At 38.3% G+C, this 27,743-nt stretch overlaps 1 protein-coding gene across 6 annotated transcripts in view; it reads right to left on the reverse strand.

Annotated features, from left to right (window-relative positions):
- Window positions 1-20,826: 20,826 nt before the first annotated feature.
- The window catches only part of LRRN1 (leucine rich repeat neuronal 1), a 37,850-nt gene continuing 30,933 nt past the window's right edge, over window positions 20,827-27,743 (reverse strand). For all 6 annotated transcript variants that reach the window (XM_040492120.1, XM_040492119.1, XM_040492118.1 and 3 more), the window contains one exon: window positions 20,827-25,852. In XM_040492120.1, the coding sequence (XP_040348054.1) occupies window positions 23,425-25,575 (2,151 nt within the window). In that variant the 5' untranslated portion in view covers window positions 25,576-25,852 and the 3' untranslated portion in view covers window positions 20,827-23,424. The remainder of the gene's footprint in view (window positions 25,853-27,743) is intronic.

Below are 27,743 nucleotides of genomic sequence, written 5' to 3' on the forward strand. Positions count from 1 at the left end.
GATATTACAGTCATCAGGAATTATGAGAGGAGTTGTATTGGAGAAAGTGACGAGTGAGTCAGGACCTAAAGTCTCCAAGAATAATAGAGCTACCTAAGGGTTTGTAGAAGCATTTAACAAGGAGAAATAGTAAGCAGTACAGCCATCAGAGGAAGTGAGGGCCTGTTAGATTTCCCAGATAAACCTTCTCCCCAGGCTGGCCTAGCTGATTATATGTCCTGTATTCAAGATTTGAGAATTTACTTGTGACTTTGAGCAAACCACTTAATCTACTGTACCTTAGTCTTTGTGTCTGTAAATTGAGGTAATAACATTTCTTTCACCTGATACAGGGTCATATGAAGAAACAAATAACAAGTGTGAATTGCAATGTAAACCATATTGTTTATGTAATTATAAAAGCTTTGTGTTATTCTTATTACTAACACTAGTCCTTCACTCATTTTTCATGAATTTCCCCCCAAATATCTGCCTAAACTCATGTTTTTGTAACTTGGGCTCATCGAATTTTGCCCTTGTCCTCTTGTGAAAGTTTTCTCTTGTGAAAGAGATCTCAAATAGACAAAATCTCTGATTGCAACCTTGTAGCTAACAGTTCACTAGAAGGCAAGTGCCATGAGAACAGAGACAATGTCTGTCTTATTCCTCATTTTATTCTTAGTGCTCAGCAGAATATCTGGCACATAGTAGGTACTTAATAAATATTTGTTAAATCGATCAGTCACTAAACCAATCAGTCAGTTGGTCAGTACTTGAAGAAAACCTACCTCCTTTCAGCCTGCCTCCTTTCTAACTGTTCCTCATATGCAAATTCATGCTCTTGTCAGGCCAGACTATTTGCATTTCCAAGAACATATCATTTACTTTTACACTTCTGTACTTTGCTTACATTGCTCTGTCAACTGGAATTTTACCCCTGCTTTTCCAAATGGCAAAATTCTACTTTGCTTCAAGGACCAATCACAAAATAACATTTTTTTTTTATGTATTATGGAATGAGATGGATTTATTCAGACACTTCAAGACTTAACAACAGCAACAAAAACTATGTATAGTTTCCATTGTATCCAAAAAGCTACAGAGGGAAATGAGGTGTAAAATAATATCTCTATGTGGTTAGCAGGTTAGTCTTTCAGGATTATTGATTGTTCCACTAAGTGGGGAATGAAAATGAAAACCAAAGAACTAAAAATCTAACAAACAAATGTTTGCTTGAAACTTTATAAAGCAAAGATATTAAAACACCTTCTATTCTTAAGCATTTCTTTGAAGGGAAACTTGGTACATTGACCTCTTCAAATTTATAGACAAACACTCACTGCCCCTGGAGAGGAAAGTAACAGGGGCAGGAAGAAATAAGACAAATGTCATCAGATCCAAATTGTGGGGCCTGATTGCTGCTCAGAATCGTTAAGAGATTGGCTTGTTATTTTATTGTAACTATCACAGTTAAAGAATTTATGTTAAATTGTGCAGTCCCTAATGGAAGAAAAAATTAAAGAATTTCCTAATTAAATAATGGGTAGAGGTGGGGACTATGGTATTTAGAACAAGAAATGGTAGTCATAGGATTAATCTTTTTTTGAAACATTCTCCACTGTCTTTATTAAAAGTTGTTCACTCCTTACTTTCTCTCTCCAAGGTATTCTGAACATGCAGTTAGGCTTATATTAACCATATGTCATATCATGGAGGGGGGGCAAGGAATAAGCATTTTCATTGTTCTTTATAGGCAAAGATGAATCTCGTTATAATTATATTCCCAATGGCTACTGCAGCCTCAAAAGTATTCAAAAGTAGTATATGCCTGAGAAATAGTTGCTAGGTATATAGGTTGTAAGTAGGCTCTGTGTTGACTATTTTTTTTAATTTTTTTTTTAACTTTTATTTTATTTTTGAGACAGAGAGAGACAACATGAACGGGGGAGGGCCAGAGAGAGAGGGAGACACAGAATCCGAAACAGGCTCCAGGCTCGGAGCGGTCAGCACAGAGCCCGACACGGGGCTCGAACCCACGGACCGCGAGATCATGACCTGAACCGAAGTCGGACGCCCAACCGACTGAGCCACCCAGGCGCCCCGACTATTTTAAATGTATTTCTTTTTTTTTACATTTTTACAGTAGTTTCCTGTGGGGGTAATTACTATTATTATCTTCATTTTAAAAATGAATGAAAAAACTCGAAGAGGTTAAGTTCTTGTCCAAGGTCTCGGTTAGTAAGTGGCAGAGCCTGTATTTGACCTTAGACAGTTTGACTCTGGAGCCTCTACTTCTGAGAACTTTGCAATTAAAATGAGGGTTTTAAATACAGCACTCTCGTCTTGAGCATCTCAAGTTCATGTTTCAACTGCCAACCTTACACATCATTTTTGTGAAGAACAGGATTTGCCGAAACCGTATAGCACAGAAGGCTGCTTGCTGTCTTCTCTTACATGGCACAGTTATTGCGGCCTCTCAACTTTATTTCTATTGGCAAAATTAAGTCACTTGTTTTAATCTCTTCTTGAAAACTTAATTTTCAACTCCCAGAAGTTCTGTGTTTCTGGAGAGTGAGGAAAAAAGAGCAACGTATGAAAGAGGAATTAGAAGAATAGGGTAATTAGACCGAGTGATGTGTGGCTGGGCCTATTTCTATGGGCGCAGTTTGGTATGGAGCAGATCTTAGTGGGTCATAGATCTTGATGTTTTCTTTGCCTTTCTGAGAAATTTTCCCATCCATTCTCTCCTTCTTTGAACTCCTGATGTAGGAATCTAGATTATGCAATTTAGTATTTGACTTTGTATTGTGTAGATGTTTCTTAACTGCAAAATGTTCTAAAATTCTAAGATTTTCCAGAGTCTCAGAGAATGTAAATGACTTGCCTAAGGTCACAAAGCAGGCAAGTGACAGGGCTAGAATTGGAAGGCTGGTCTGCTTGTTTTTAGATTAGGAGTATAGCCACCAGATCAAACTGCCTCTTGCCCTTTACATTGGATTTTTAAACATCTCTGACAATATTTATTATTGCACTTAGCTAACAGACATTTATAGAATGCCTCCTATGTGCTGTGAATACAGTAGATATTGAGGTACAAAGAATAAGCTGTGGTCCCACCTCAAAGAATTCAGGCATAGAGACAAAAAAATTCTCTGAAAACACATCCTCACAGGTGGTGAGCAGGAACAGAGATGTGTAGAGAATGCTCCCAGGGCCTCTCTGTGTGCCCAGATGACTCCCTGGGCAGGAGTTTCCCAGATACAGTGGGAGGTGAAGAGAACACTTCAGAGGGATGGGCTTCGACAGTGGCTGCTGACTGAAAGGATGGTGTGAGGATGAAGTGGGCCACCTAGAAGGAGGCATGTGCTTGGGGAGTGGTGGATGAAGAGACTGAGAACTGTGGACAAGGTCCAACCTGTGAGGGGCTTAATATGGTATACCCTGAAGGACAGCCTTTATCCTCTTGGCAAATTACTGCTGGGTTTTAAGCAGGAAAATATGATCAGGTAATATTCCATCTACTGTTTCTGAAATCCCCCACACAGACTCAGGTTTGTGCTGGGAATATAAAAACATGAAGCTGGGATGCCTGGGTGGCTCAGTCGGTTAAGCATCCAGCTCTTGATTTTGGCTCCAGTCATGATCTCACAGTTCGTGAGTTTGAGCCCCACATCAGCCTCTGTGTTAACAGTGCAGAGCCTACTTGGGAGTCTCTCTATTTCTTTTTCTCTAACCCTCCCCACCATTTCAAAATAAATAAATAAACTTAAAAAAAAACCCATGAGACCAATTAGCTTTTTTTAAGAAGTATAATGTATTGAGGTGGCCAATTAACTTAAAACAGATATTAGATTCAGTGATAAGTTTTCAATCACATATGGACTTTCAGGAATTTCTGGAAAATTGCATACTTCATTAAAACTTAGCAGTGTGTTGGACAACTATAATGCTTTATACATGTGGTGGTTGCTGTAAAAGTCACAGCCTTTAAGGGGTACCTGGGTGGCTTAGTCCGTTGAGCATCCTACTTCAGCCCCAGGTCATGATTTCACAGTTTGCGAGTTCGATCCCTACATCAGATTCTCTGCTGTTGGCACAGAGCCCATTTCAGATCTTCTGTCCTCCCTCTCTCTCTGCACCTCCTCTGCTAGCACTTTCTCTCTCAAAATTAAACAAGTAAAAAAATAAACTAATTAAATAAAATAAAGGCATAGCCCATATATTCTGTCTCTTATTTTTTTTGCATGTTTTTATTGAGATGTAATTCAATACCATAAAATTCACCCTTTTAAACTGTATACTTCATTGGTTCTTATTTTGGTATATTCATAAAGCTGTGCATACATCACCACTAATTCCAGAACATTTATTCACCCCAAAAGAAACCTTGTACCCATTTAGCCATCCCTTCCTGTTCTCTGCTCCCTCTTTCTATCTCCTGACTATCACTAAAAGTCTGTGGACTTTTTTCTAAAAGTTAGCTCATTGTGGACCTTCATATAAATAGAATTACACAATATGTAGTCTTGGTGAATGGCTTCATTCACTTAGCATTAATGTGTCAAGGTCCAGCCATGTAGGAGCATGTATCAGTAATTCATTCCTTTTTATGGCAGAATAATATTCACTTGTGCTTGTGTGTGTGTGTGTGTGTGTGTGTGTGTGTGTGTGTGTGTTTGTGTGTGTATGTGTAGCTGACCCCAAACAACGTACGTTTGAACTGTGTGAGTGTGCATATCCATCCTTTTTTTTACAGTATGGCACTAAATGTATTTTTTCTTACGATTTTTGTAATAACGTTTTCTCTTTTCTAGCTTACTTTTTGAGAAGCATACAGTATATAATACATGTAACATACAAAATTTTGTTAATGTTTATGTTATCAGTAAAGCTTCCAGTCAACATCAAGCTATTAGTGGTTAAGTTTTGGAGTACCAAAAGTTATACATGAATTTCTTACTGTGGGAGGGGTCAGTGCCCCTAACCCGCATTGTTCAAGGGCCACCCGTGTATGTATGCATGCATGCATCTATGTATGTATACCCACACATACCACATTTTGTTTATCCACTCATCAACTAAAAAAAAATTTAACGTGTATTTATTTTTGAGAGGAAGAGAGACAGAGTGCACGCAGCGGAGGTGCAGAGAGAGGGAAACACAGAATCTGAAGCAGGCTCCAGGCTCTAAACTGTCAGCACAGAGCCCAGTGCGGAGCTCAAACTCATGAACTGCAAGATCATGACCTGAGCCAAAGTCGGATGCTTCGACTGAGCCACCCAGGTGCCCCCATCCACCCTTCAATTAATGGAAATTCGAGTTGTTTTCACTTTTTGGCTATTATGAATAACATCACATCTGTGTATAAGTTTCTGTGTGGACTTATGTTTTCAGTTCCCTTGGGTGTATGCCTAAGGGTAGAATTCCAGGATCGTATGGTAACTCTGTGTTTAACGTTTCAAGGAACAATTTTACACATCATCTGTATCATCTTACATTTCCACCGGCAATATACAAAGCTTCCCTTTGTCCCTATTCTTTGTAATACTTGTTATTAATTTATCCTTTCTTCATGTGCAGTCGTTCTCCATTGGGCACGGATACCAGAATCTCACTATAATACTGCCCTACATACATGCACATATATGAAGTAGAAATGTAGAAAGAGGCAGCATGGACTAATTAGTGGAAGATGCTCACAGGAACTTGAGGGATACGTACTGAGCATTTAATTATCAGAGGGTGACAGTGGATATTTCAAACTCACCTTGTCCTTCATTTCTCTTTGGGTTATTTCCTTATATATTGCTTATATCCTACATTCCCTTCTATAGATTGTGCAATATAATAACATTCTCCAAAGATTTTTTAAGAATACTTTGATAGACTTCTTCTGGGTTATAGTATAAATTGAGATTCTTTGCTTTTCTTCGGCTTGCCCCGTAGATGTTTGTAAATTGACCTTTTGTCTTATCTATGATACTTGGATATTAAACATTGCAAGAAGATATCATGAAGCTAAGTTTTACCAATGACACCACTGTATTATAAGCCTCTGTCTTTATCTGGGGGGCCTTTTCAGTGATAATAGACAAGGCTATGTTCCCAAATTGCCAAGAATCCATAGCAAGAAAGTAACATTCTAAGATGAGATTCACAGAGACATGTCAAGGTATGACTTTGTCTCTTTCAATAATACTCCTCATTGCTTATTTAAATGATTGAATTGCTTTGGCAGAATAGAGGGTGTTTGCTGCTCTGGGAGGAGATTAGGAAATAGGTTGCAGTTTGGAGATATAGTAGAGGCCGTCAGTATTCTGTCCTTATGTTGTTAGATGCACACCAGCCCAAGGTGTAGATGCCTACACCTGTGTCTCTTTGCCTGAGGCTTTTCCTACCTTAGTACACTGCAGGCCAGAAATACCAGAGAGTTAACACTTAAGGAACAGTCCCTAACCAATGACTGATAAGAGTTGGTGTTGTGTATTAGTTTCCTCTTGCCGCTATAACAAATTACTACAAACTCAGCAGTTAAAACAACACAGATTTATTATTTTATACTTCTGGACATCATAAGTTCAACACTGGTCCCATGGGACTAAAGTTAAGGTATCAGTAAAGCAATGTTCCTTCTAGAGGATCTAAGGGAAAATCTGTGCCCTTGGTTTTTCCAGCTTCTGAGATTGTTTGGCTGTGGTGCTATATCACTTTGACTTCTGCTCCTAAGGTCACATTTTCTTCTCTAACTCTGATCCCCGTGCTTCCCTCTGATAATGCCCTAATGGTTACTTTGGGTCTGCCTATAACCCAGGATAATCTCCCCATCTCAATATCCTTAATCTAATCACAACAGCAAAGTCCCATTTGCCTTGCAAGGTATACAGACTCTGGGAATTAGTATGTGGATGTCTTTGGAGGTCATTGTTTACCTCAGTGTGTAAACACCCCAGTTCCCTCACTTTTTGAGTGTGAGAACTCTGAGCATATGTTCTACACAGTGCCCAGGTATTCCCAGTGAGATTTAGCTCTAGCTATCCACATCGGTTACTAGCTTGATGAAAAACCCTTTTCTGGTTTCCTTCCTGTTCTTGTTTTACTGCTCCCCTATTTCCTGGAATAATCTCCCAAATTCAAATACTTGCATTCAAGTCTGCTTCTTGTAACTGAATAGTTTGACTTCTGCCAGCCCTTAGAAGAGTGAGTTTCTTTGAGTTCTCCAAGAATGATGGAAACAGATTAAAGGACAGAAGAGCCACTTGAAGGAACTCCTACTGATCAAATCAGGGACAATTGGAGCATCAAAATAAATAATGAGCACAAAGTATTATAACCTATTGACTAAAGTAAGAATCCAGGAGTACATTAATACATAAAAACAATAACAACAAACAAGAAGTGGAAGCTCTTTGTTACAGTCAAAACCCAACTAATAAATAAATGTAGGAGGGAGGATGGAATCATAAATCATTATTTGGAAAACATAGTATAACTGATCCAGTCAAGAATAGTCAATTCAGCAATTTCCTTACTGAAGCCAGGAAGTGAAAGTGAGAATAACAGGAATTAACATAATCTCAAAGTATTTTCCTACAAGATCATTACAAAGGGTAAATGAGTAACTTTACAGTGGAAAAACCTGATAGACATTACCTTATCCAAATGACCTAATTGGTTGATGGGATGTATTCATAGCATATGCCTTCTGATATGATATAGAGAAGAGCTCAACATCACTTCTATGGTATTCCAGCCCAAAGTGTATAACTTGGATCTAATCTTGAAAAGAGGTGTGGCAAAACCAAAGTGAGGCATGTTTTATAAAATAACTGGCCTGTTTTCTTTAAAAATGTCTGTGTCATGAAATACAATGAAAGATTAAAGAGCTATTCCAGATTAAAGATAGGAAAACCTAAATGAAACATGTGAGCATGTGGTCTTGTATTTTTGTTTTCCTCTGAACAACATTATTAGGGCAATTGGAAAAATCTGAGTAAGAGCTACAGAATATATGATAGTATTTTATCAATATTAAATTATCTTGATTCTGTAAATTTTACTAATGTCATGTATAAGAATATTCTTATTTTTCTATGTTTAGAATACCTAAAAGAATATTCTTGTTTTTAGGAAACACATACTGAATTATTTAAGGATAAAAGGACATCACATCTGAAACTTATTCTTAAAACAGTTCAAAAAAAGGGGACTGGGATATAAAACATATATAATAAAATGTTATCATTTGGAGAATCTGGATAAAGTGTCTGGGAATTCTTTGTAGTATTCTTGCAACTTTCATGTATGCCTTAATCGTGACAGAATTTTTAAAATGTAAAAAAGTGTAAGTGATTTAAATCCTTGAGTTATCATCCTGCTTGCCTGCAGGGTGCTATCTTGTCATTATAAGTAAAATGTCCTTAGCATTCTTTTTTTTAAATATATTTTTTAAAGTTTATTTATTCATTTTGAGAGAGAGAGAGAGAGAGAGAGAATGGGGGAGGGGGAGAGAGAGAGGGAATCTCAAGCAGGCTCTGCATTGTCAGTGTAGAGCTCGATGCAGGGCTTGAACCCAGAAACCACTAGACCATGACCCAAGCTGGAAACCATGAGTCAGACACTCAACTGACTGAATCACCCTGGTGCCTCTGTCCTTACTATTCTGAAGCCACAATGTCCATGTCTTTCCTGTGTCCCAAGGATGTGTTGACTACTGAGTAGAGTTTCTGATACCTTAGCAGAGCACTGGATTTAGGATCAAGAAACTGTGATTTGAGTTCTGGCTCAGAATTTGTGAGACCTTAGAAAAGTCATTTTAATTTTCTTGGCTTTAAACCACGTCTGGAATGGTAAAGGTTTGAATTAAGTGATTCTTCTTCATCTCTTCCAGAACAATCATTTATGATTGTCTCATGTCCTTTGATTATTTAAATAACTGAATGTATTCTTCTGGATGTGGTTCATGATGACTCTTAAAATAAGTTCCACTTGATGTGACTACTAGAATTTCCATGAAAGAAATTTCCAACGTAGGGTTATTTGTTTGTTGCAAAGAGGATAAAGCTAGCTGAAACACTCAACAAAAGTATTCAGTTTGTGATACCATATACTAGATTTCTCGTAGGTAGGAAATTTTATAAGTTTAGGTAAGCAACCTTCATATTAATGACTATTGGGAACAATTTTCTTGGTGTAACAAATAAGCTGTTTTGCTGAGTTGGGATTAAGCTGGTTTGCTTCCAGAACCTCCAGGCAACCATGAATTGCCAACTTATGCTGAAAGATAGAATGAATGGTCTAGTGGAAAAATCTAGGAACAGGGGGATCTGAGCTCAGCTACAGCATCAACCCCACAGTTGCTTTGCTCCTTGATATTTGGCTGGGGGTAATTCTCTAGTCATTGCCTTTCCTCTTTCTCAAATAGAGGTAATGAGGCTTGAACCTCTCCTTGGCTCTCAGGAGTGCTGCAGTGATGAATGAGCATGCCATTTGCAAACTGCTATGAATCCTCTGCTAGGGAGATATTTAAGTAACAAGGCATCCTCATCAGAATACAGTTAGGTCTCACTACAAAGCCAACGCCAAGAGATTTTTCATATTAGCATGATCTAGAATGTATTGTAGATAGCCACACAGGGGAAAAGGAATGGGCTGCCCTCTCTCCACACCAGTTATTCTTATCTCAGTACTTTTATTTTCTTTATTGCACTTATCATAGGTATAATCAAGTAGCTAATTCTTTAACTTATTGATTCCAGTTGGCTTTGTTCTCCTTGTGTCCCCAGTACCCAGCATGGTGCCTGACAAATAGTAGAGGCTCAATAAAGTTTTATTTAGTGGTAAATGAAAGAATTATGTAATTCATGATTTGATCTCTCTATTCCTGTATGACCAGATTTGAGGTTTCAAATTCCAATAACCAAATAGGCAGTTTCCCATTTATGTGGTTTTAAAGATACCAGCTGTGGACAACAAATCAACAAGGTGACACATGATACCTACTATGTGGGTCTCTCCTATATCAATGGGGACTTCTTAAGGAGCCTAAGCCTATATACCTGGTAGTAGTGAAATAGATAATTCAGAATGTGGATTCTTTTTTTGTTTGGAAAGTAATTTGTATTATTTTTTTTATTTTTCTGGTGAAGAACCTCTCACGTTTTATTTTGTTAAGTTGCTGTAAAAAGTACATCAGTTTTATGTTAGTTTTGAAAAGCTAAATAACTAACACCACTAAAAGCAGAAAGGTGGCGAGAGAGTGGTAGGGATACACATTGGGTTTAATCACTTGCCCTGGATAATTCCAAACCTGTATCATTTTTCTATGCATGATTGATTTTTGTTTCTATACGGCCTTAAAAGATAAGGCAGTTTGTGTATTTAACCTTTCAACAACCACCTGTGAGGATCTGAGTCATCTGTCCCCATAGCTTTCTTTCTTCTGGTGACCAAAGTTTGATGACCTGAAGCCATGCATGAAATGGGGGTGAGGAAGGACTGCATCAATTCCTTAATGGTAGTTGAGATTAGGAAATAGCCTTTGTTCTTGAAAGCTGTGCTTCTTTTTTTTACTCTCTATATAAATTCTACTCTCTATATAAATTGTATGTAAATTTTTGTGTATATTTTGGACACATGATCTATGACCATAGATCCCTTTGCATTCCTGAAGAATGATGTTGATTATGTCATTCTCATTATTCAAAACCTTTCATTGGCTCCCCAACACTTGCAGAATAAGATCTCAGGCTTTTATTCTGGCACTCAGTTTTCCTCCTAATCAAATTCTAGGATAGTATTGTGGTTATGAGCATAGATTCTGGGATTAAATATCTTGATTCTGCCTCTTGGGGGATCTTGAGCACATTGCTTAACCTTTCTAAGCCTTCCCATTTTCTCATGGAGAAAATAATGGAATCTAGCTCCTGGGGTTGTTTTGAAGATTAAATTAAATTATGCACATAGAATGTTCACTTTTGTGCCTAGAACACTACAAAGGCTCAAAAAAAAGTTATTTTTACCACCTCTCTCTCCTGATCCAGCAACTGAATTACTGTCGCAAACAGTATTGTCAGTACCCCATAATTTACATTTTCTTTCAGATGTCTTTTGCCTGTGCTTTTTCTTACTCCTTCCCCACTTTCCCAAGCTCAAGTGTTCTTCATTCTCTGATGGCCTGTCACAGTGTTGTTGTCTCATCTCTAAATGCTTCCATAGAAGTAATTCCTACTTTCCTGCTCTAGGCAGTTTTAAGTGATCTCTCCTTTCTTTAAATTCCCTTGACATTTTTTTCTGAGTGTGAAAGTGGCAGCCACTTGACTCAAGGATGCTCTTCTGGACTCTCACTTAGGTAGTTGAGATATGGATCAAATTTCTTCCTTTTCATGCATCTCTGGAATGAGGTAATATCAATCCTCTGTCGCATGCTACCTGACCCTAACTAATAAACACAACCACTCTGTGACCGTGGACAACGTACTGTAGATGCTCTGTATTTGTTCAGGGAAAGGAGCTTAGCAGGTGAAAGGAACTTTCCGTGACGACCACCTATGTCACTCTATCAGAAGACCTTGTTTCAGCCTAAATTGAAATTTCTCAGGAAGTGTTTATAGTGAGATTCTAAGAGCCTTGGAGCTTTGAGCCTGGGAATATTTGGTGACATGTTAGATACATTTTATGATTCACGAATTTAAGTTGATTTTGACGATTCTATATGTAAGAGCTGAGTCTTTTTGGATTAATAGTTCTTTTCTCTATGACAGCTATCATTTCCAGTCATGGCGCAGGTTAAAAATGACTGCATGGGAAGCAGAGGGTTTTGGTATTTGAAAAGATTATGATGGATTATTTCTGTCTTGCCATTGTTTTGCTTCACAAGATGGCAGGAAAAAATTAAGTTCCTATATTTTGAATAAATGTCTCTTTTTAAGAAGAATAGATATGGCCTTGGGGAGGTGCTGCCTGTGTTTTTTCTCCACATCCTTTATTTGGGTAAGATGTTGGGGGATAAAAACAGAAAGGAATTTTCCACATAATTATAGGAGCTAAAAGTAAGATTTTCATAATCAGAACTAAATAGGACCACAGATTATTCATCCTCAACAGACTAAATGAAATAAGCCTGAGGCAATTATCCTGGTAATGCAAGGTAGGAAAGTCTGGGGGCAAAGCTTAAGTTTTCCTATTTCTGAAAGTCAGTTTCAGTTTCTACACTCACTGCTTGGGAGATCTTGGCCAGGTTGATATCTTTTTCAGTTTATCCATCTGTAAGAGTGTTAAGCTAAATGATCTGTGAAGGTTCCTCCAACGTTCATTTCTCACTAAGCCTCTAGGAGATGCCATCAGGTCAGAGGCACCCACCTGATGAATGAGGAAAGCAAAACTCACTTTGTATGTCAGTGTGAAGAATGTGCTCTACCTAGAGTTCACAGTGACAGCTGGCTAATTGTATTTATCCATCCAAGCAAGCCTTCTAAGGAGGACTGTCGTGGGCTGAATTGTATATCCCCCAAATTCGAATATTGGAACCTAACCCCCAGTCCCTCAAAATGTGGCTGTATTTGGACTTAGGGCCTCGAAAGAGGTAATTTAGGGTGAGCCCTAAGCAAGTATGACTGGTGTCCATATGAAAAGAGGAATTTGGGACACAGACACAGAGGGAAGACCATGAAAAAGACACAGGGAAAAGACAGCCATCTACAAGCCAAGGAGAGAAGCCTCACAGGAAACCAACCTTGCTGACACCTTACCTCAGATGTCTAGTCTCCAGACCTTTGTGGAAATAAATTTCTGCTGAAGCCACCCAGTCTGTGGTTCTTTGTTATGTCTTTCATGGAAAACTAGTACAAAGACTCTCTGTGCTCTCTAAAGAAAAATAGAAATCCTATTAGGGGGTGGGGTGGGGGCAGAATTTTAGAAGAACTGGAATAAGAGGAAAGAGTTTGAAAGGCTACTCATAAAATTTTGTTTCCTAAGTGCTCAGTCCTTGGGGCAAAAGTTGGACATATATTTACTCATTATTTGGTTGGGGAGGAAAGGAGAAAATAACAGTTAAGATTCTGGAGATGCATTAGTGAATAAGGATATGGTTCCTCTCCTGGTATTTTCTCTTGGTGGTTGAGGTCAACAGCCTTCACAATTGCTAAGAAGGGAAAAACAGGCTTATGAGAGAAGGTATAACAGGCTGAACTAACTTAATCTGAGGGTTTGGGGGAGCCTTTTCTAAGGAAGCTGCAGGAGAGAGTGAGGATTAGGTAAGGAAAGAAGAGGAGGTGTTCTAGGGAAGGGAAGGTGGAAAGGTATGATCAAGGATCTGAAAAGCATTGTAGTGTGGCCACAGTGCTGAGAGGAAGCAAGGATGTAAAAATTGAAGGTTGTGAGTTAGAAAACATAAGAACTTAATGCTTTTCATAGAGGAAGCATCCCAAGACTAGGGGTGGGATTGAATCATTCAACCCATTTGACTGTGACTGCGGGCCATACTAGACCCTGTCATTCATTTTCTGATCTCCGAGAGGAATAGCTAAGGGATACTTAAGCCAACCATGTGCAGTTTTTTTTGAATTAATGGAAAGAACTTTTGCTCTGAATTTTCCTTTTCATATTCCCCGGGGAACTGACTGGGACAACTTAAAAGAAAACCTGCCTCCACTCTTCTAGGTCTAACTTGGAGTTCTCTTGACTCCCCAGAATATGTGTTACCTGTGAGGAAGGGAACCCAAATGAGACGGGTTTGGAGTAATTGCAGCAGTGTCAGAAGCTTTGCTTAGAGGAAATGAGAAATGGAGAGGGAAAAGATCAGTTTAAAAGGCTCTTCTTTTAGCAAACTTTGATTTGTCCTTTCTGCACTCCTGCCATGGTTACATAGTACAGAGCTTTTAGGGAGGGAGGCAGATGTCTGTGCACTCTGCACCTAAGCGGTTTTCAGTCTATACTGTCCCCAGTGTCTAGCATTTCTGTGATGGCTGTGTGATTTTTTTTTTTTTTTTTTGATTCCTCTTTTGGAAAAAAGTATCAATACTCTTTCCCAAACACCTCCTCAGTGGAGTCATTGGTAGTTATGGAACATGAGGGACAGTGCTTACCAATTCCTGCTAGCCTTTAAAGTGCAAGTTTTTCTGGGAAAAAAAATAAAACAAAAAGGATGGCTGTGCTGTTTTGAATAAAGCTTTCTGAGTTTAGGGATTGGGAAAGTATATTTCACTAAACTATAAAGAACACGTACTCATCTGCATAGGGAGTATTTGAAGCTACTAAACCCAATGACAATTGTTATATACCCAGAAGAATGTGAGCTGGTTTGTTGTGTGTTCAGGATGGCAGCTTGGGGGCTAAACACAAATCCCAACAATCCTGGGTCACCACAAGTAGCTCAGCGTAAGCAGATGTCCTTGAGTTGCATGATTTCCACAAACTTGGAATGATGTTAGGGGAAAAATTCCCAGGCCTCGATACAGAAGAAGAAAAGAAAGAAAGAAAGAAAGAAAGAAATGCTATCTGTTTCCCAAATCAACCAAATGCCAGCTTGCTGTCTGCAGCAGTCTAAAAATCTATTACTAGACAAAACAAAATCTAACTACAAAGATGAATCTGCTTCTAGCAAAAACTTGTTATACAGTCCACAGTCAAAGTTATGAATGACTTCATTCATTCAATAAACCTCTATTGACTTTTGGATTGTCCAGTGTTTTTCATTGTCTACAACACTGCTTGTCTCAATATATGCTTCTAATGGGAAGCTAACTATAACTTACATTGTCTGTCTGGGGAAAAGGAATGGAATGAAGCTATCTGTAGAGTGGTTATTTGAATCTTTGTCCAGAGAGAGACCAATAATTCACAGGGTGGGTTGATGGATTCTGAAAGCAGCCTGGACAAATCTCCCAATGATAAAAACACCATTAAGTATTGGGTCCACAAATATACTTGTTAAAAGCAGAATTAGGGAAAAGAAACATTTGTGCTAATCCTTCTTGTTATCATGAATTTCTATTCTCAGGAATTAACTAAATTAAGAATCCAAAGGAAATCCTGTAGGAATAGATTCTACATTCATAACTATTTTGTGTTAGGTTACACTACAATGTCTCTCACCTTTTTTACTTTTGGGAACAAAGAGGGTGAGGTGTGTGAATTTGGGAGTAGATGTATCAAACTATGGCTTGTCCTTTATTGCTATTCCCAGCATGAGATCTTGTTATAACACTAAAAACTCAGATTTTTTTTTTTTTTCTAAGCAAGTGAACCAGAAATATCGGTATTTAGTGGGCAAGGAGCAAGTTAAACAGAGGATTAATTTGTACTTTAAAACCCCACATAATCAGTTTCCATTTTCTAACCACACACTTCCTATTTCTTTGACACCACAGACACCAGAGGAAACCTGTACTGACTGCAGGCCACTGACTGGGATCGAGGTAAGAAATTTGTGTTATCTCTCATTTGTTTAAAACTTGGGTTTTACATATTACCACAGCTCAGATTCCACATTGAGGCCCCAGGGCATGGGAGGTTTATCAAGCTGCTCTTGTAAGTTTCTTTTATCTCACCAGGAAAGTACCTCCCCCGGGATGACATGGAATGGCTACAAAAAATTAAATCAGAAACAAAGCTCTTTCTGGGGCCCATAGCATCCTTGTATTACTCAGCCTCTCCCTCTCACCTTTGCACAAAACCTTGCTATCTCTTCTCTCCTACCTCAGCATCCTATTTAGTTACTCTAAGTTTTTGGTAGCCTCTTCCCCATCACTAGAATGCTTTCAGAATCACCAGTTTATCTGGAAGCTTTCTGCCAGATCCTCGGACACTCTGCAGTCAGGGGGATCTGCCCCCTCTGCCTGAGATGCCCTCCCTTTGCAGGCTGGCTTGTTAAACACTCAACTCATCTTCTAAGTTTGAGCGTAAATTGTGAGATTTGACGTTTGAGTTCCCAGCCTGACTGAGGCTCTTCTTCCTTGTGCTTTTGTGCCATCATTTCATCCTTTTGGTGGTAGTCCTCATCCTAGGTAGTCATTTATAGAGATGTCCATCTTCCTCTGTGACTGTGCCTTGGAAAGCAAGAGCACAGTAGGCTCATTTTTGTGCCTCTGGGGCTTAACATAGAAGAGGTGAAATGCCCCCAAAAAGAAGGAATTGTTCAATTACTGGATAGTTATATAATAGATCATTATACAGATTCTAACATCATGCTTTCCAGAAAATTTTAGTAATATGGAAAAATGTTTACTTCTTTGTGTGATAGAAAAAGAACCCAGTATACAAATTATATATATCACGATTCTAATTCTATATTCATAAAGATGGGTATATTTATAATTATAGGTATGTATTCATATATGAATATATGTGCAGATGGGTAAAAGAGTAGAAGAAAGTACACCAAAATCTCACTTGTTTTGTTTGGAATTGTGGAATTATATGCTGGTTTTTTCATACATATTTTTCTCCAGATTCTCTATAGTGAACATATGTTACCCTTATAATTAGAGTAGAAAACTACCATTTCAAAATGAATGGCAGATAGGACCTATTTTCTGATGTGGAGGAGGGGAATACACCTAACCCGGTTAAAATAAAATTAGGTGAAATCAAGCATTGTTTTAAGTGTGTGATGTTTTAACAAGAAGGAAAATAACATGGGAGCGTGTTTTTTAGTTAACAGTCACAGTGGCCTTCTTGGCACAATTTCATCAATAGAATGGGGGATATTTAAAACAGTTTGCCTCTTAGAAGATAGAGAGTAATATATATATATATTTTTAGTTTTTAAAAATTTTTATTTATTTTTGAGAGAGAGAGACAGAGTGTGAGTGGGGGAGGGACAGAGAGAGAAGGAAACACAGAATCTGAAGCAGGGTCCAGGCTCAAGCTGTCAGCACAAGGCCTGATGCAGGGCTTGAACCCACAAACCATGAGATCATGACCTGAGCTGAAGTCAGAGGCTTAACTGACTGAGCCACCCAGGAGCCCCAGAAAGTAATATATTTTCTAATTAAGGGCTATAAAGATCACAAAGATATGGGATTAGGTGTAAAGCTCGTCACTTTAACAGTTCTCTAGGGAGGGTATCCTCCCTGCACCCCATGCCCTGGAATGATTTACAGGAAAGTTAAGATTAGATAACCCTGGGCGTCAACAAGTCTTTGCTCTGAATACTGTGCTATAGCTTTAAAAAACAGATCAGAGAGGGGCGCCTGGGTGGCGCAGTCGGTTAAGCGTCCGACTTCAGCCAGGTCACGATCTCGTCACGATCTCGTCACGATCTCGTCAGGATCTCGCGGTCCGTGAGTTCGAGCCCCGCGTCAGGCTCTGGGCTGATGGCTCGGAGCCTGGAGCCTGTTTCCGATTCTGTGTCTCCCTCTCTCTCTGCCCCTCCCCCGTTCATGCTCTGTCTCTCTCTGTCCCAAAAATAAATAAACGTTGAAAAAAAAATAAAAACAAAATAAAAACAAAAAAAAATAAATAAAAAACAGATCAGAGAGATGATTAAAATGTGACTAACTTTACAGGTTACAAAGGAAAAGGATTGAGTAAGGATTTTTCCTCTTACCTAACTCTGTGGCATTAATTCTATGTTAACAAACATTTTAAGAAAAAAAAAAAAAAAAAAAAAACAAAACCCAAAAAACAAAACACGTTTTGTAGGAAAGTCCATGAAAGCTCCTAGACAGGTCAGGAAACCTATTCTTCTTGCTCCTAACTCTCCTAGAAGAAATAAATCAATAAAGCAAATGAGATGACCAGCCTAGTAGTTTGAGTGCCTATTAACTAGACAGTAGTCTAGTGTTTAATCTGGGGCCTTGGAATCTGACAGCCAGGGTTGAAACCTTGACTTCATCACTAATGATTGATGAACTGAGGCTCAGTTTCTCTACATGAAAAATATACCTACTCATAAAGTTATTAAATGTTACATGAGATGATATAGGTCAAGTGCTTAGCCTATGTGGAACATACCAAGTGTTTAACACTTATGGTAGCAACTTATGATACCTACTCACACTTCTAACCCACTCCACCATTTTTATGCAGATACTGCATTTTATTTGTATGCACATATTGTCACACACTTTAAATAGTTGTCCTTTATCTTTTCCTTTCTTTGGCTTGCTGTTATTTCCATGTATTGATCTCAGGTTTGGGCCTTAAATTAGACCCCTGTGACTCTGAGGCCTCACTGCTGGGCATTACCTCCCTTTGCTCCTTTTTTCCCTTCTGTCTCAAGGCCAAATTGATTTTTGGACTCTCTGTTCTACACTCCTGATCCATATTTAGCTTGCAGACCATTTTATAAGTGAAATTCCACAAATTTTAGTCATAAAGACCTGGAATTTAAATTCTTCATACCAGCTGATTTCAGTTAAGTTGCTTGTGTCTCTAAGGTTGAGTATACATTTTTATCATCTCTAAGGACAATAGTACTCACCTCCTGGACCAATTAAGAGGATTAAAAGTAAATGATCTATGTGAAGTTCTTAAAGGAGACCTATATACACAGTGATTTTTCTCCTATTCCTTCAGAAGTCACTATTGTAAATGGTTTGTTTTCCTTTCCTTATGAATATCCTGTTTTCTGCTTATATCAGTGAGACATGCTAACATGAAGACTGATGCATTAAAATACTACTTAATTGAGGACATCCCCCTTATTGGGAACTCATGACCATTCTCTCAGGGCCCAGGATGAAATTTACCTTGTCATTTTAATCCTCTGGGAGAATGAGGACAAGGAAGAAGGAAGAAAGGAGGAAAGTGGCGATGTCTGACCCATCTTGTGCCCAGAGCTACTTTAGTGAGGAGCATGAGACTGGTTTTGGTTCATAAAAAAGTAGTATATAATGAACAATGGGACATGTTGGGAAGGCTATTGCATTTATTAAAACAAGAAATGGAAAAGACAACTTTTTAAGGCTTTATAGTTTCCAGATGGACTATTTGAGGGAAGATTCCTGGATATAAATATCCCACAAATTCCAGAAACTTGGGGATTATACAAAAGCCATGTGTTTCTAGGTATGTCAGACACCACCCTTACAACTGCCCAATTACATGAACTTTACATTTCCCCACATGAGCTTTTGAGCTAAACAATGAATTTGTCGTTGATTTTACATTAGCCTTCTATGGTTTACTGCTGAGGAACGAGCTTCGAATCTCCTGTACAAAAATGTTTAAAACTTTAATTATGTGCGCAGGTAACAGAGAGGTGAGTATAGGGAGAAATGAAGATTAGAATTAAAATTTAGCCTGCTGCAAACAGTTTTGATGTGTAGTTCACAGATCTCCAGCACATAAAGCTTGTTAAGGGAGAAGAGACAAGGAAGGAAGCAGGAAGCAGAGAGAAGCACTTTAAGACATAAAGCTTTCAGTGTCCTCTCTCATTAGCTCTCCTTTGCTTTCTTTCTCTGCCTTACTCACCGTGTACCCTGTGACCTCTGGTCTCTGCCCTTTCAGATGCTCCTCTCCCCACTTTAGAAGGGGGTTGGACAGGGGAAGAGGAAACAAGAAGCGAAGAGCCCCATCATGATCATCCACTTTATGGTGTCACACAAATGACTACGCCAGTGGGCCTTAGTTTCCTCATCTGTAAATTGGAAAGAATAATACCCAGTTCACCTGAATAATTTTGGGGATTAAGTTAAATCCTCAACTTCTCAGGGTCTTTAAGACAGAATAGTACCCTGAGATATGCCAGTGGTAAATGGCTGTGGGAAATGCTATGTACTTTATATTAGTGCCATCAACTCTCCGAGGAATTCTACAATACAAAAAACCCCATTTAGTTCTGTTAACCTGTGCTGGGCAATGCTGAACCAGCAAGTACAAAAATAATGAGTTCCATTAGCATCTCCTTATTTTTACCATAGGTCCTAAGTTCCCGACTTACAGTTCAGAGAGGAGTTGACCAGTGCATATGGGGGGCAGGAGGAAAGGACAGAGAAACCCTGCCCATCTCAGATGAAAGCCGAGATTTTTGGCCAAGATCATCCCACAGCTCTGGAGGGTGATCCTAAAATTCATCTTTAAAGAAACATTTTCCCTCCAGTTAATCCTAGTTAATAAAGTTAATATTTGCAACCTGGGTAGGAGGTGAAAGAATTGAGGTGGAGAAAGCATTGTCACTTATAGTTAGGATGCGTCAGAAGTAAATTCCCCTTTTCAATGGCGAGTAAGGCAGAAAGTATGGTTTTCCTGGAGATAAAAAATGTTTTTGTCCCCCCACTAATAAAAACAAAGCAAAAAAACAAAAAAAAAAAAAACAAAGCAAAGAAAATGCTTTGGAAGATGAATGCAGAGATAGAAAGCAAGCAGCAAGTACAGTTGATTGTGGTGTTTTTAGCAAATGAATAAATAGAAAACCACATGAGAAAATAATGGACCTTGGTAATATTCATTTTGCTAAAAAATGGATGGAGAAGATTCCTTTTTGCTAAACACACAGCCAAATTAGAAAAACTGATATTCAAACATTGCATTTGTTTTTATATTCATGGCATCAGTTCCATTTGTCATTAATTAAACAGGCAAATTTGAGAATGTTTGTTTTAAGAAACTCCAAAAATAACCTTGTAAAATCAGGTTAGAGATATATTAAATGTCCTGAGGGCAACAGGAAGCAAAAAGGAAAATATGAAATTAGAAAGTGACCTGTAATAGTCACTTCACTGGAGGTGATATAACCTCCATTATCAATTAGGAACTACTTGGATGCCTAATTTCACCGGCTGTCTAACTTATCAAATTAAATTAAGCACAAATGAAGAAATACTTGGCTAGGGAAAAAAGTACCATGCCATTTTGCTTTTTCTCATCTGAAAACCAACCAACCCAATTAGCACAGACAAGGAAAAATAAGCTCAAAAATATTTTATTGGAGGAGGAAAAGTTAAAAGGGATTATTTCCCCCAAACTGGCCTGGCAAAACATAGTTGACCAAAACACTTGGATTCCCTGGTGCTTGGTATATATTCAGAGTAGAGAGATGGTTGTTTTCCTTCATATATTCCACTAATATTTGAGTGCTGATTACGTGCCAGGTTCAAATCATTGCTTTATAGGACCAATTATGCCTCCTCTTTCCTCCCTGCTCTAGGCCTAATGCTCTAGTGCCTTTCCCTTCATTGTTTGCAGAAGTACCGGAAAATTTGTTAGATGGTGTACTACTCTCTATAGATATTTGAAAACAAGATTCCCCCAACAGGAAACTCCCCAACTTTGGTTGCATCCCCAGCAACTTCACTTCTGTCTCCTACGTGTACTTGGTAATAACAACAATGTAGAAGCTTTCTGGACCTCCTGGTTCTGCCCTTGTGCTGAATTTTGTCCTGAGTAAATGAGAACTTGAGGATATAGTGCATTTTTGAAGCCATATAGCACCAGAGGTTGTTGAGAACTGTAAGCGATGAGCTCTGCAGAGGAATCTGGAAAGCTGCTGGACCCAGAGCAGTAGAGTTCTCAGGGGGGCAGGAGAGTCTGACCAGGGCAAGTTACAGTTCTGTGGGCATAGATTTTTCTCACCAAGAAGCAAAGGCCGTGGGAAGAGATGCTTGTAGCTCAGACACTCGTTTTTCTGCTACAGCTCACTTGCTACAGCATATGAAAAAATCCCCCCCCCCTTTAGAAATGGGGAAAAAATGATCTTTTTTTCTAAATGATTCATGAAACAAGGAATGGTACAAAGAAAGAAATCCTTTCAGCTTGCTTCACTTGCGTGTATTTTTCTGTTCCCTTCTTGCTTTTGCTCAGCTGGCACCTGCTGGCTCTCTGTCCCTTTTTACAATCTTATCATTCCTGGTGTGATGGCATGTCCTGGAAGCAGGTGCCATCTGGAGAAGCTTCTCTTTATTTCTCTGCATTATTAATCTGCATTCTCAAATGGTTTCTTTCTCTAACTATACCTTCAATTCCCGCCCCCCCCCCGCCCCCGCCTCCAACACACACACTTTGTGGAACTGACCTTTTACCTAAATCTAGCTTTTTCTGTCCTAAATTTCACACACACGTTTTCCAGAAACACTTAATTCTGCCAAACTGTCTGTGTTAGTTGGCTGAAAAATGCCAAATGTACAGAAATTGTTCTGTTTTCTAGTAATCATTTACTTGTCTCAGCAGATTTTTCCACTGGATATATGGGTTTTAATATGGGTCTAAGCATATAGATAACCATGAAAAAAGGAATAGCATGTAATACATTTTGAAATACTGCATAGCTGCATATTTTAGACTTTGATGGAGAGCATGGAAAACAGTAAAAAAAAAATTGGATTTTAACAAAACCCTTACAGAAAAAAATGTGACATATCTATCACTTCATCAATGTGTATATCTCTAGTTTTTCAAATCACGTTTAGTTACGTATGGGATACAGTAATATGCCTTTTTGTTCATAAGAATGCTTCCCTCCATTAGTTCTGATCAGTAATATTCAAGATATAGAAATCCTTTTCATTAAAATATCTTCACTAAAATAGATATTTCTTCCCTTAGAAAAAGAATTCAAAACTTTTAGGGCCTAGTTTTAAAAAGCATCACACTATACTTGATTTATTTTGGTTGTTTGTATTAGGGATGTGAAAAATAATCACCACTGCCACTAGCAAGAACTATAAATGATACATTATTGCAAGTGTTCTAAAAAAATCAGAACAAAACTAATTTATTATAGTTCTGTCTTCATTATACACCACATGTTGGTGAGTTAAACACAACAAAATTGTCTTTTCTTTTAAAAGTGTCTACTAAAGATAAAAAGAATAAGGTAACAATTAACATGTAGATTGTTACATAAAAAATCTGATATACATATTTCTATTGCCTGTTAGCTTGTTCTAAGCCTCTTTAACTATTACAAAAAAGGAAAAGTCATTGTTCAAAGGCAAACATTCAATTCAGTTGATACAACATTACAGTACAGTCAACTAACATCATTCAACGAAGGTAACAAGTCTAGCCTTAGCTTCTTGAGTTAAAAAGTCTGTAGACCAGATTGCTACAAAAGGTTCAATGCTGCTTCACAACTGTGTTAGCTTTTTGGAGGACTTTGTACTTTCTACTGATGGCTTCAGAAGGGGTCATGCTATTGGTAAAAGCACAGGGAACCCCAACCTGTCATTAATCATTTTATTGAGCATTGTAGTTAGAACAGCATTATTGAGTTTAGCACAACAACTAAAACAAAATAATAATAATAATATAATAATAATATAATAATAATCATAATAATGATAAGAATAAAAACCAAACACAAACTGGAAGCCTAGAGATGCTGCCAGCCGTGTCAAACCCTTGCGATACGCTATACTAAAAAAATTTGAAATATCCACCCGTCCTCTCCACTCTGCCACAAACTAGCAAAGTCAAAAATACAAAAGTCTTCAACTTGTTACTTTTGCAGAATAAAGCAAAAACGTCTTTGTGCTCCTTACTACCAGAAGCAAAATATCCACTGAGTTACCACATGTAATAGCTTCTGGATGTGTCAACCTGGGTTGGCTTGGTGTCTGCAGAACCATCTTTGTCTTTCTCACTGTCACCTTCCCAGAGATTAATGAGTGGTGGGTACAGCTCATTTAGTGGGATTGAAGAAGTTTTTTGCATATACTTTTTTAATGAGTGGTGGTAGTTTTTTCTCTTAAACCTTTTGGCAATGTACACAGCAATAGATGCAAGGCTAATGACGGCAAACATGGACCCCATTACTGCAGCAAGGGCTGTACTTGTTTCTTGATCAGAAATGTCCAGTGCAAAGGCGGCATTTTTAGTTGTGACATTCACACATGACTTCTGAGTCTGCTGATGAATATTAGACACTGTGAGACACACTTCATAATCTGTAGAAGGCTGCAGATGTGTTAGGTTGTACTCATGAACATCTACCGGGACCCTGGCAGTATAGGTTATGTGAGGATTGTCAATCTTCATGGTGGCAGATGACCATTTTAAGTTTGATGTCATGACATTGGAATTGACTTTCCAGGACACTAAGATGGAATGAGATTCTGTCTGCTTGACATATATTTTCAGCACCTGGGTACCATCCAGAAGGGTTCCATTAACCTTAATTGTCACTACACGTGTGTCAGCCCCTTCAACATTCTGGGCGACACAAGTATATCTTCCTGAGTCTTCAATTTGTATGTTAGATATTTCTAAAGTACCTTCGCTACTTAGCTTGTATTTATCTGAAAGTGTATCCACAGTTATCTTATTTCCAAGAGGAGTGACCCAATAAATTTCGGGTTCTGGCTCAGCCATGGCCCGACAATCTAGGAAAACTGTTGTGCCAATATCCATGTTTAAATGATTTGGGAATGTGTCATGAGCTATCATTGGGAGGCACTGTTCACTTGAATCTTGGATTAAAACTTCCTTTACCTGCTGCCCTCTATATTCAGGTGGCATGGCACAGAACATGGACAAAGGCTCCATGAAGCGGATGTTTGTTTTGTTGGAGTTAATCCAGTGGATGACACAGTCACACCTCAGGGGGTTGCTATGGATACTGATCTCACGAAGATTGGGAAGGGATTCTACTGTCTTTTGGTAAACAGCATTCAAGGCATTGTTGTTCAACATCAAGCTTTCCAGGGCAGGAACACTTCGAAAAGCCAAGCGGTGGATATAAGATAATTTGGGGTTATTGGTGGCTTCTAACTTTGTGAGTTCAGGCAAGTTATCAAGGGCATAGCGATCCACAGAAACAAGTTCCCCCATATTGTTGATTCCTAGTTCTTTTAGCCGAAGCATATTTTTGAAGTCCCCTTCTTGGATTTTGTGGATGGGGTTTTTGTTGAGGTCTAAGAATTTTAAATTTGGAACCTTTTGCAGGGCAAGTTGGGGGACCTTGACCAGTTTGTTATCATAAAAAGACAGGCTTTCAAGGCTATCCAAGCCCACCAAGGCATTTCCAGGAATATCAGTGAGATACATTCCTGCCAAAACCAGGCTTCTCAAATTTGAGAGGGGTTTAAAGTTCATATCCAGAATTCCAATCACAGGGTTTTCCCCAATCATGAGAATTTCCAGGTTGGGTGTTGAATCAAACCAGCGGCTATCAATAATTTTCAATTTATTGGAGTTCAAGTGGAGCCTTAAAAGATTTTTTAAGCCTGAAAAAGCATTAGCAGAAATAGTGCTAATCTGGTTATGGTTGATATAGAGTTCTTGAAGGTTGCTGAGGTCCTGCAGACAGTAATCAGTCATTTCCGTAATCTGATTTTCCTCCAAATGTAGAGTAGTGAGCTGGGTCAGGTTTGCTAGCCCGACCTCCTTAATATTTGTGAAGTTGTTTTGGGAGAAATCTAGCTCAGTCAAGTTGAAAAGCTGCTGGAGCTCATCCACGGTCTTTGCGATGTTATTGCTCTGTAAGAGAAGCACTTGAGTATCACTAGAAAGGTTGCTGGGAATCCTTGTTAAGCGGAGATCATTGCAATCAACAGTGGTGGCTTCTCTGTATGTGGATTGCGGGGTGAACCAGGGCCTAATTTCACATACGCAAAGTTGTGGACACTCACTATTTTGTAGGGAGTACCCAGTTAATGAAGTCATTAGCAAGCCCAGCACCAACTGGCAAGCTGCTAACACAAAGCTCATTCTAGCCATGCTGGCTTGCTGAGCAAGCTCAATCCTGACACTCCTAAATTTTAACAAAAGGTGAATGCTAAATAGTGATAGGTAGAATAGGAAGCAGAAAATGTAAACATTCAAGCAAAGTCTTGGTTGAGATGGGTACAATTCTGGGGTCTGAAGGGATGGTTTTCAGAAGTTTTCAAAAGGCAAGAAGCAACTGGGAGTCTTTTAACTGTGTTTCTCAATCCCAGGCATGCCCACAGCTCTGTGGTAGAAGTTACTTCAGCCAAATCAAAGTCTGGAGATGTGCCTGAAAATTAGATTAGGACAGATGTTATGTTTTTTCCATATACTTGGTACATTACAGCCTTTCTTTTGTCTACTAAAAAGGCATAATCACAAATCTATTAACAGAATGTTCAAAATAACTACACAAGCTTTTAAATTACAGTATACTTTCCTATATTTTCCTTCTTACACTAAAACTAGTTACCACTTTTACAATTTAATTGGGTAAAACCCTCAAACACACATACACACACACACACACACACACACACACACACACACACCAAGGACACTCAGAAAAACACACAGATATCATTTCTTTAAAAACAAAGTTGACTTGAGAAATTGCCTATTTAAGCCTCCAAGAAGAATCAAAAGGTCAAAAGCAAAACATGAAAGGCAGTTTATAAAACACTCAAAGTTCATTTTTAGTTTTTTATATTTTAATAGTTGTTTTTATTTGTTTTCAGAAGTTTTTCTTTTCCAAATGGTATACTCTGAAGACCTATTCAGTCAATGCTTTTCTAGCTCAATTATTCTTATGCAGCAAAAAATTAATCTAACTCAACTACAAAAAGAAAATATCAGGGGCACCTGAGTGGCTCAGTTGGTTAAGTGTCCAGCTTCAGCTCAGGTTATGATTTCACACCTCTTGGGTTTGAGTCCCACATCAGGCTCTGTGCTAATAGCACAGAGCCTGGAGTCAGCTTTGGAATCTGTGTCTCCCTCCCTCTCTGCCCCTCCCTCACTCACACTCTGTCTCTGTCTCTCTCTCTGTCTCTCAAAAATAAATAAACATAAAAAAAAGAAAATGTCAGTTTTTCTTATATTCTAATGGTCACAGCTAATCTTGGACTGAATAAAATAGTCAAAGGACTTTACCCCACTATTACCACTGGTCTTCATGAAAAACAAATGTATTTACACATTTAATTTCACCAATCTCATGGGAATGTCACTAGCCACTTAGGAGTTATAAAGCATGGATATACTGGATATGTTTCTTTTAGTGGAGGGGATATGTTCTTTAATACATTGAAGCCTCAGCTTCTTTATATAAAATGGGTTTGGTCATTAGGATTATTGAGAGAATTCAAGGAATTGATATAAAGCTCTTAGTGTAGTGTTTGACAGATATTAAATGTTCACAGAAGTTAATTATATTTATTGACATCTTACTATATCTCTTATCCATACTAGTTCTAGCTAACTAGTGGTTGTTGGAGAATAGGTAAATGAAGGAAAGCTGGGGACATTTGACTTATTCTGTCATAATCTAATGGTTTGAATGAGGTCTTCTGAGGTCAAGTATGTATTGCTTACCTGCTTATAAAAGATAATATTAGCAGTTAATGGTTCTAGTTTTCTGGATTCCAATCAGGTATAAAAAGCCACTGAGGATCCGTGGTCTATCTTGCTTTCTCAAAACTAGGCAGTTACTTACTAAGATATTAAATGTACAGTTACATGTTTCCTTACATTTGTTTTTCTATATTGAACTTCAGCTTTAAGTATTGAAGAACTTTAGTGGCTGGTGTTTTCTTTAGCCTCCTAAAATTACTGTAAGGATTCAATAAAATACAGCACATAATGTACTTGAAGCCTGGTGTCCAACACATAGCAAGCTTTCGATTTGTATTTGGTGCTATTATCTTTGAACTTTGCAAAATACAGTTTTCTTTGTGATTGACCAAGAAGCAAACTAATACAAATAGCCAGTCCTAAAAGTTCTGTATTTGTCATATTTTAGTAGAAAGAAAGCAAAGTGCTATATTTTTCTTGTTGTTTTAGAAAATATGCAAACCAAGTTACTGGTCTAACAAGATGGTATTTAGAAAAAAAATCACCTGATCCATATTTGGCATTTGGAGGTAGGAGAAGGAAATGGATGTGTTGCATAATGCTGATGCTGG

Source organism: Herpailurus yagouaroundi, unplaced genomic scaffold (assembly GCF_014898765.1).
Source record: "Herpailurus yagouaroundi ecotype Mexico unplaced genomic scaffold, PumYag 183, whole genome shotgun sequence".
NCBI lineage: Eukaryota > Metazoa > Chordata > Mammalia > Carnivora > Felidae > Herpailurus > Herpailurus yagouaroundi.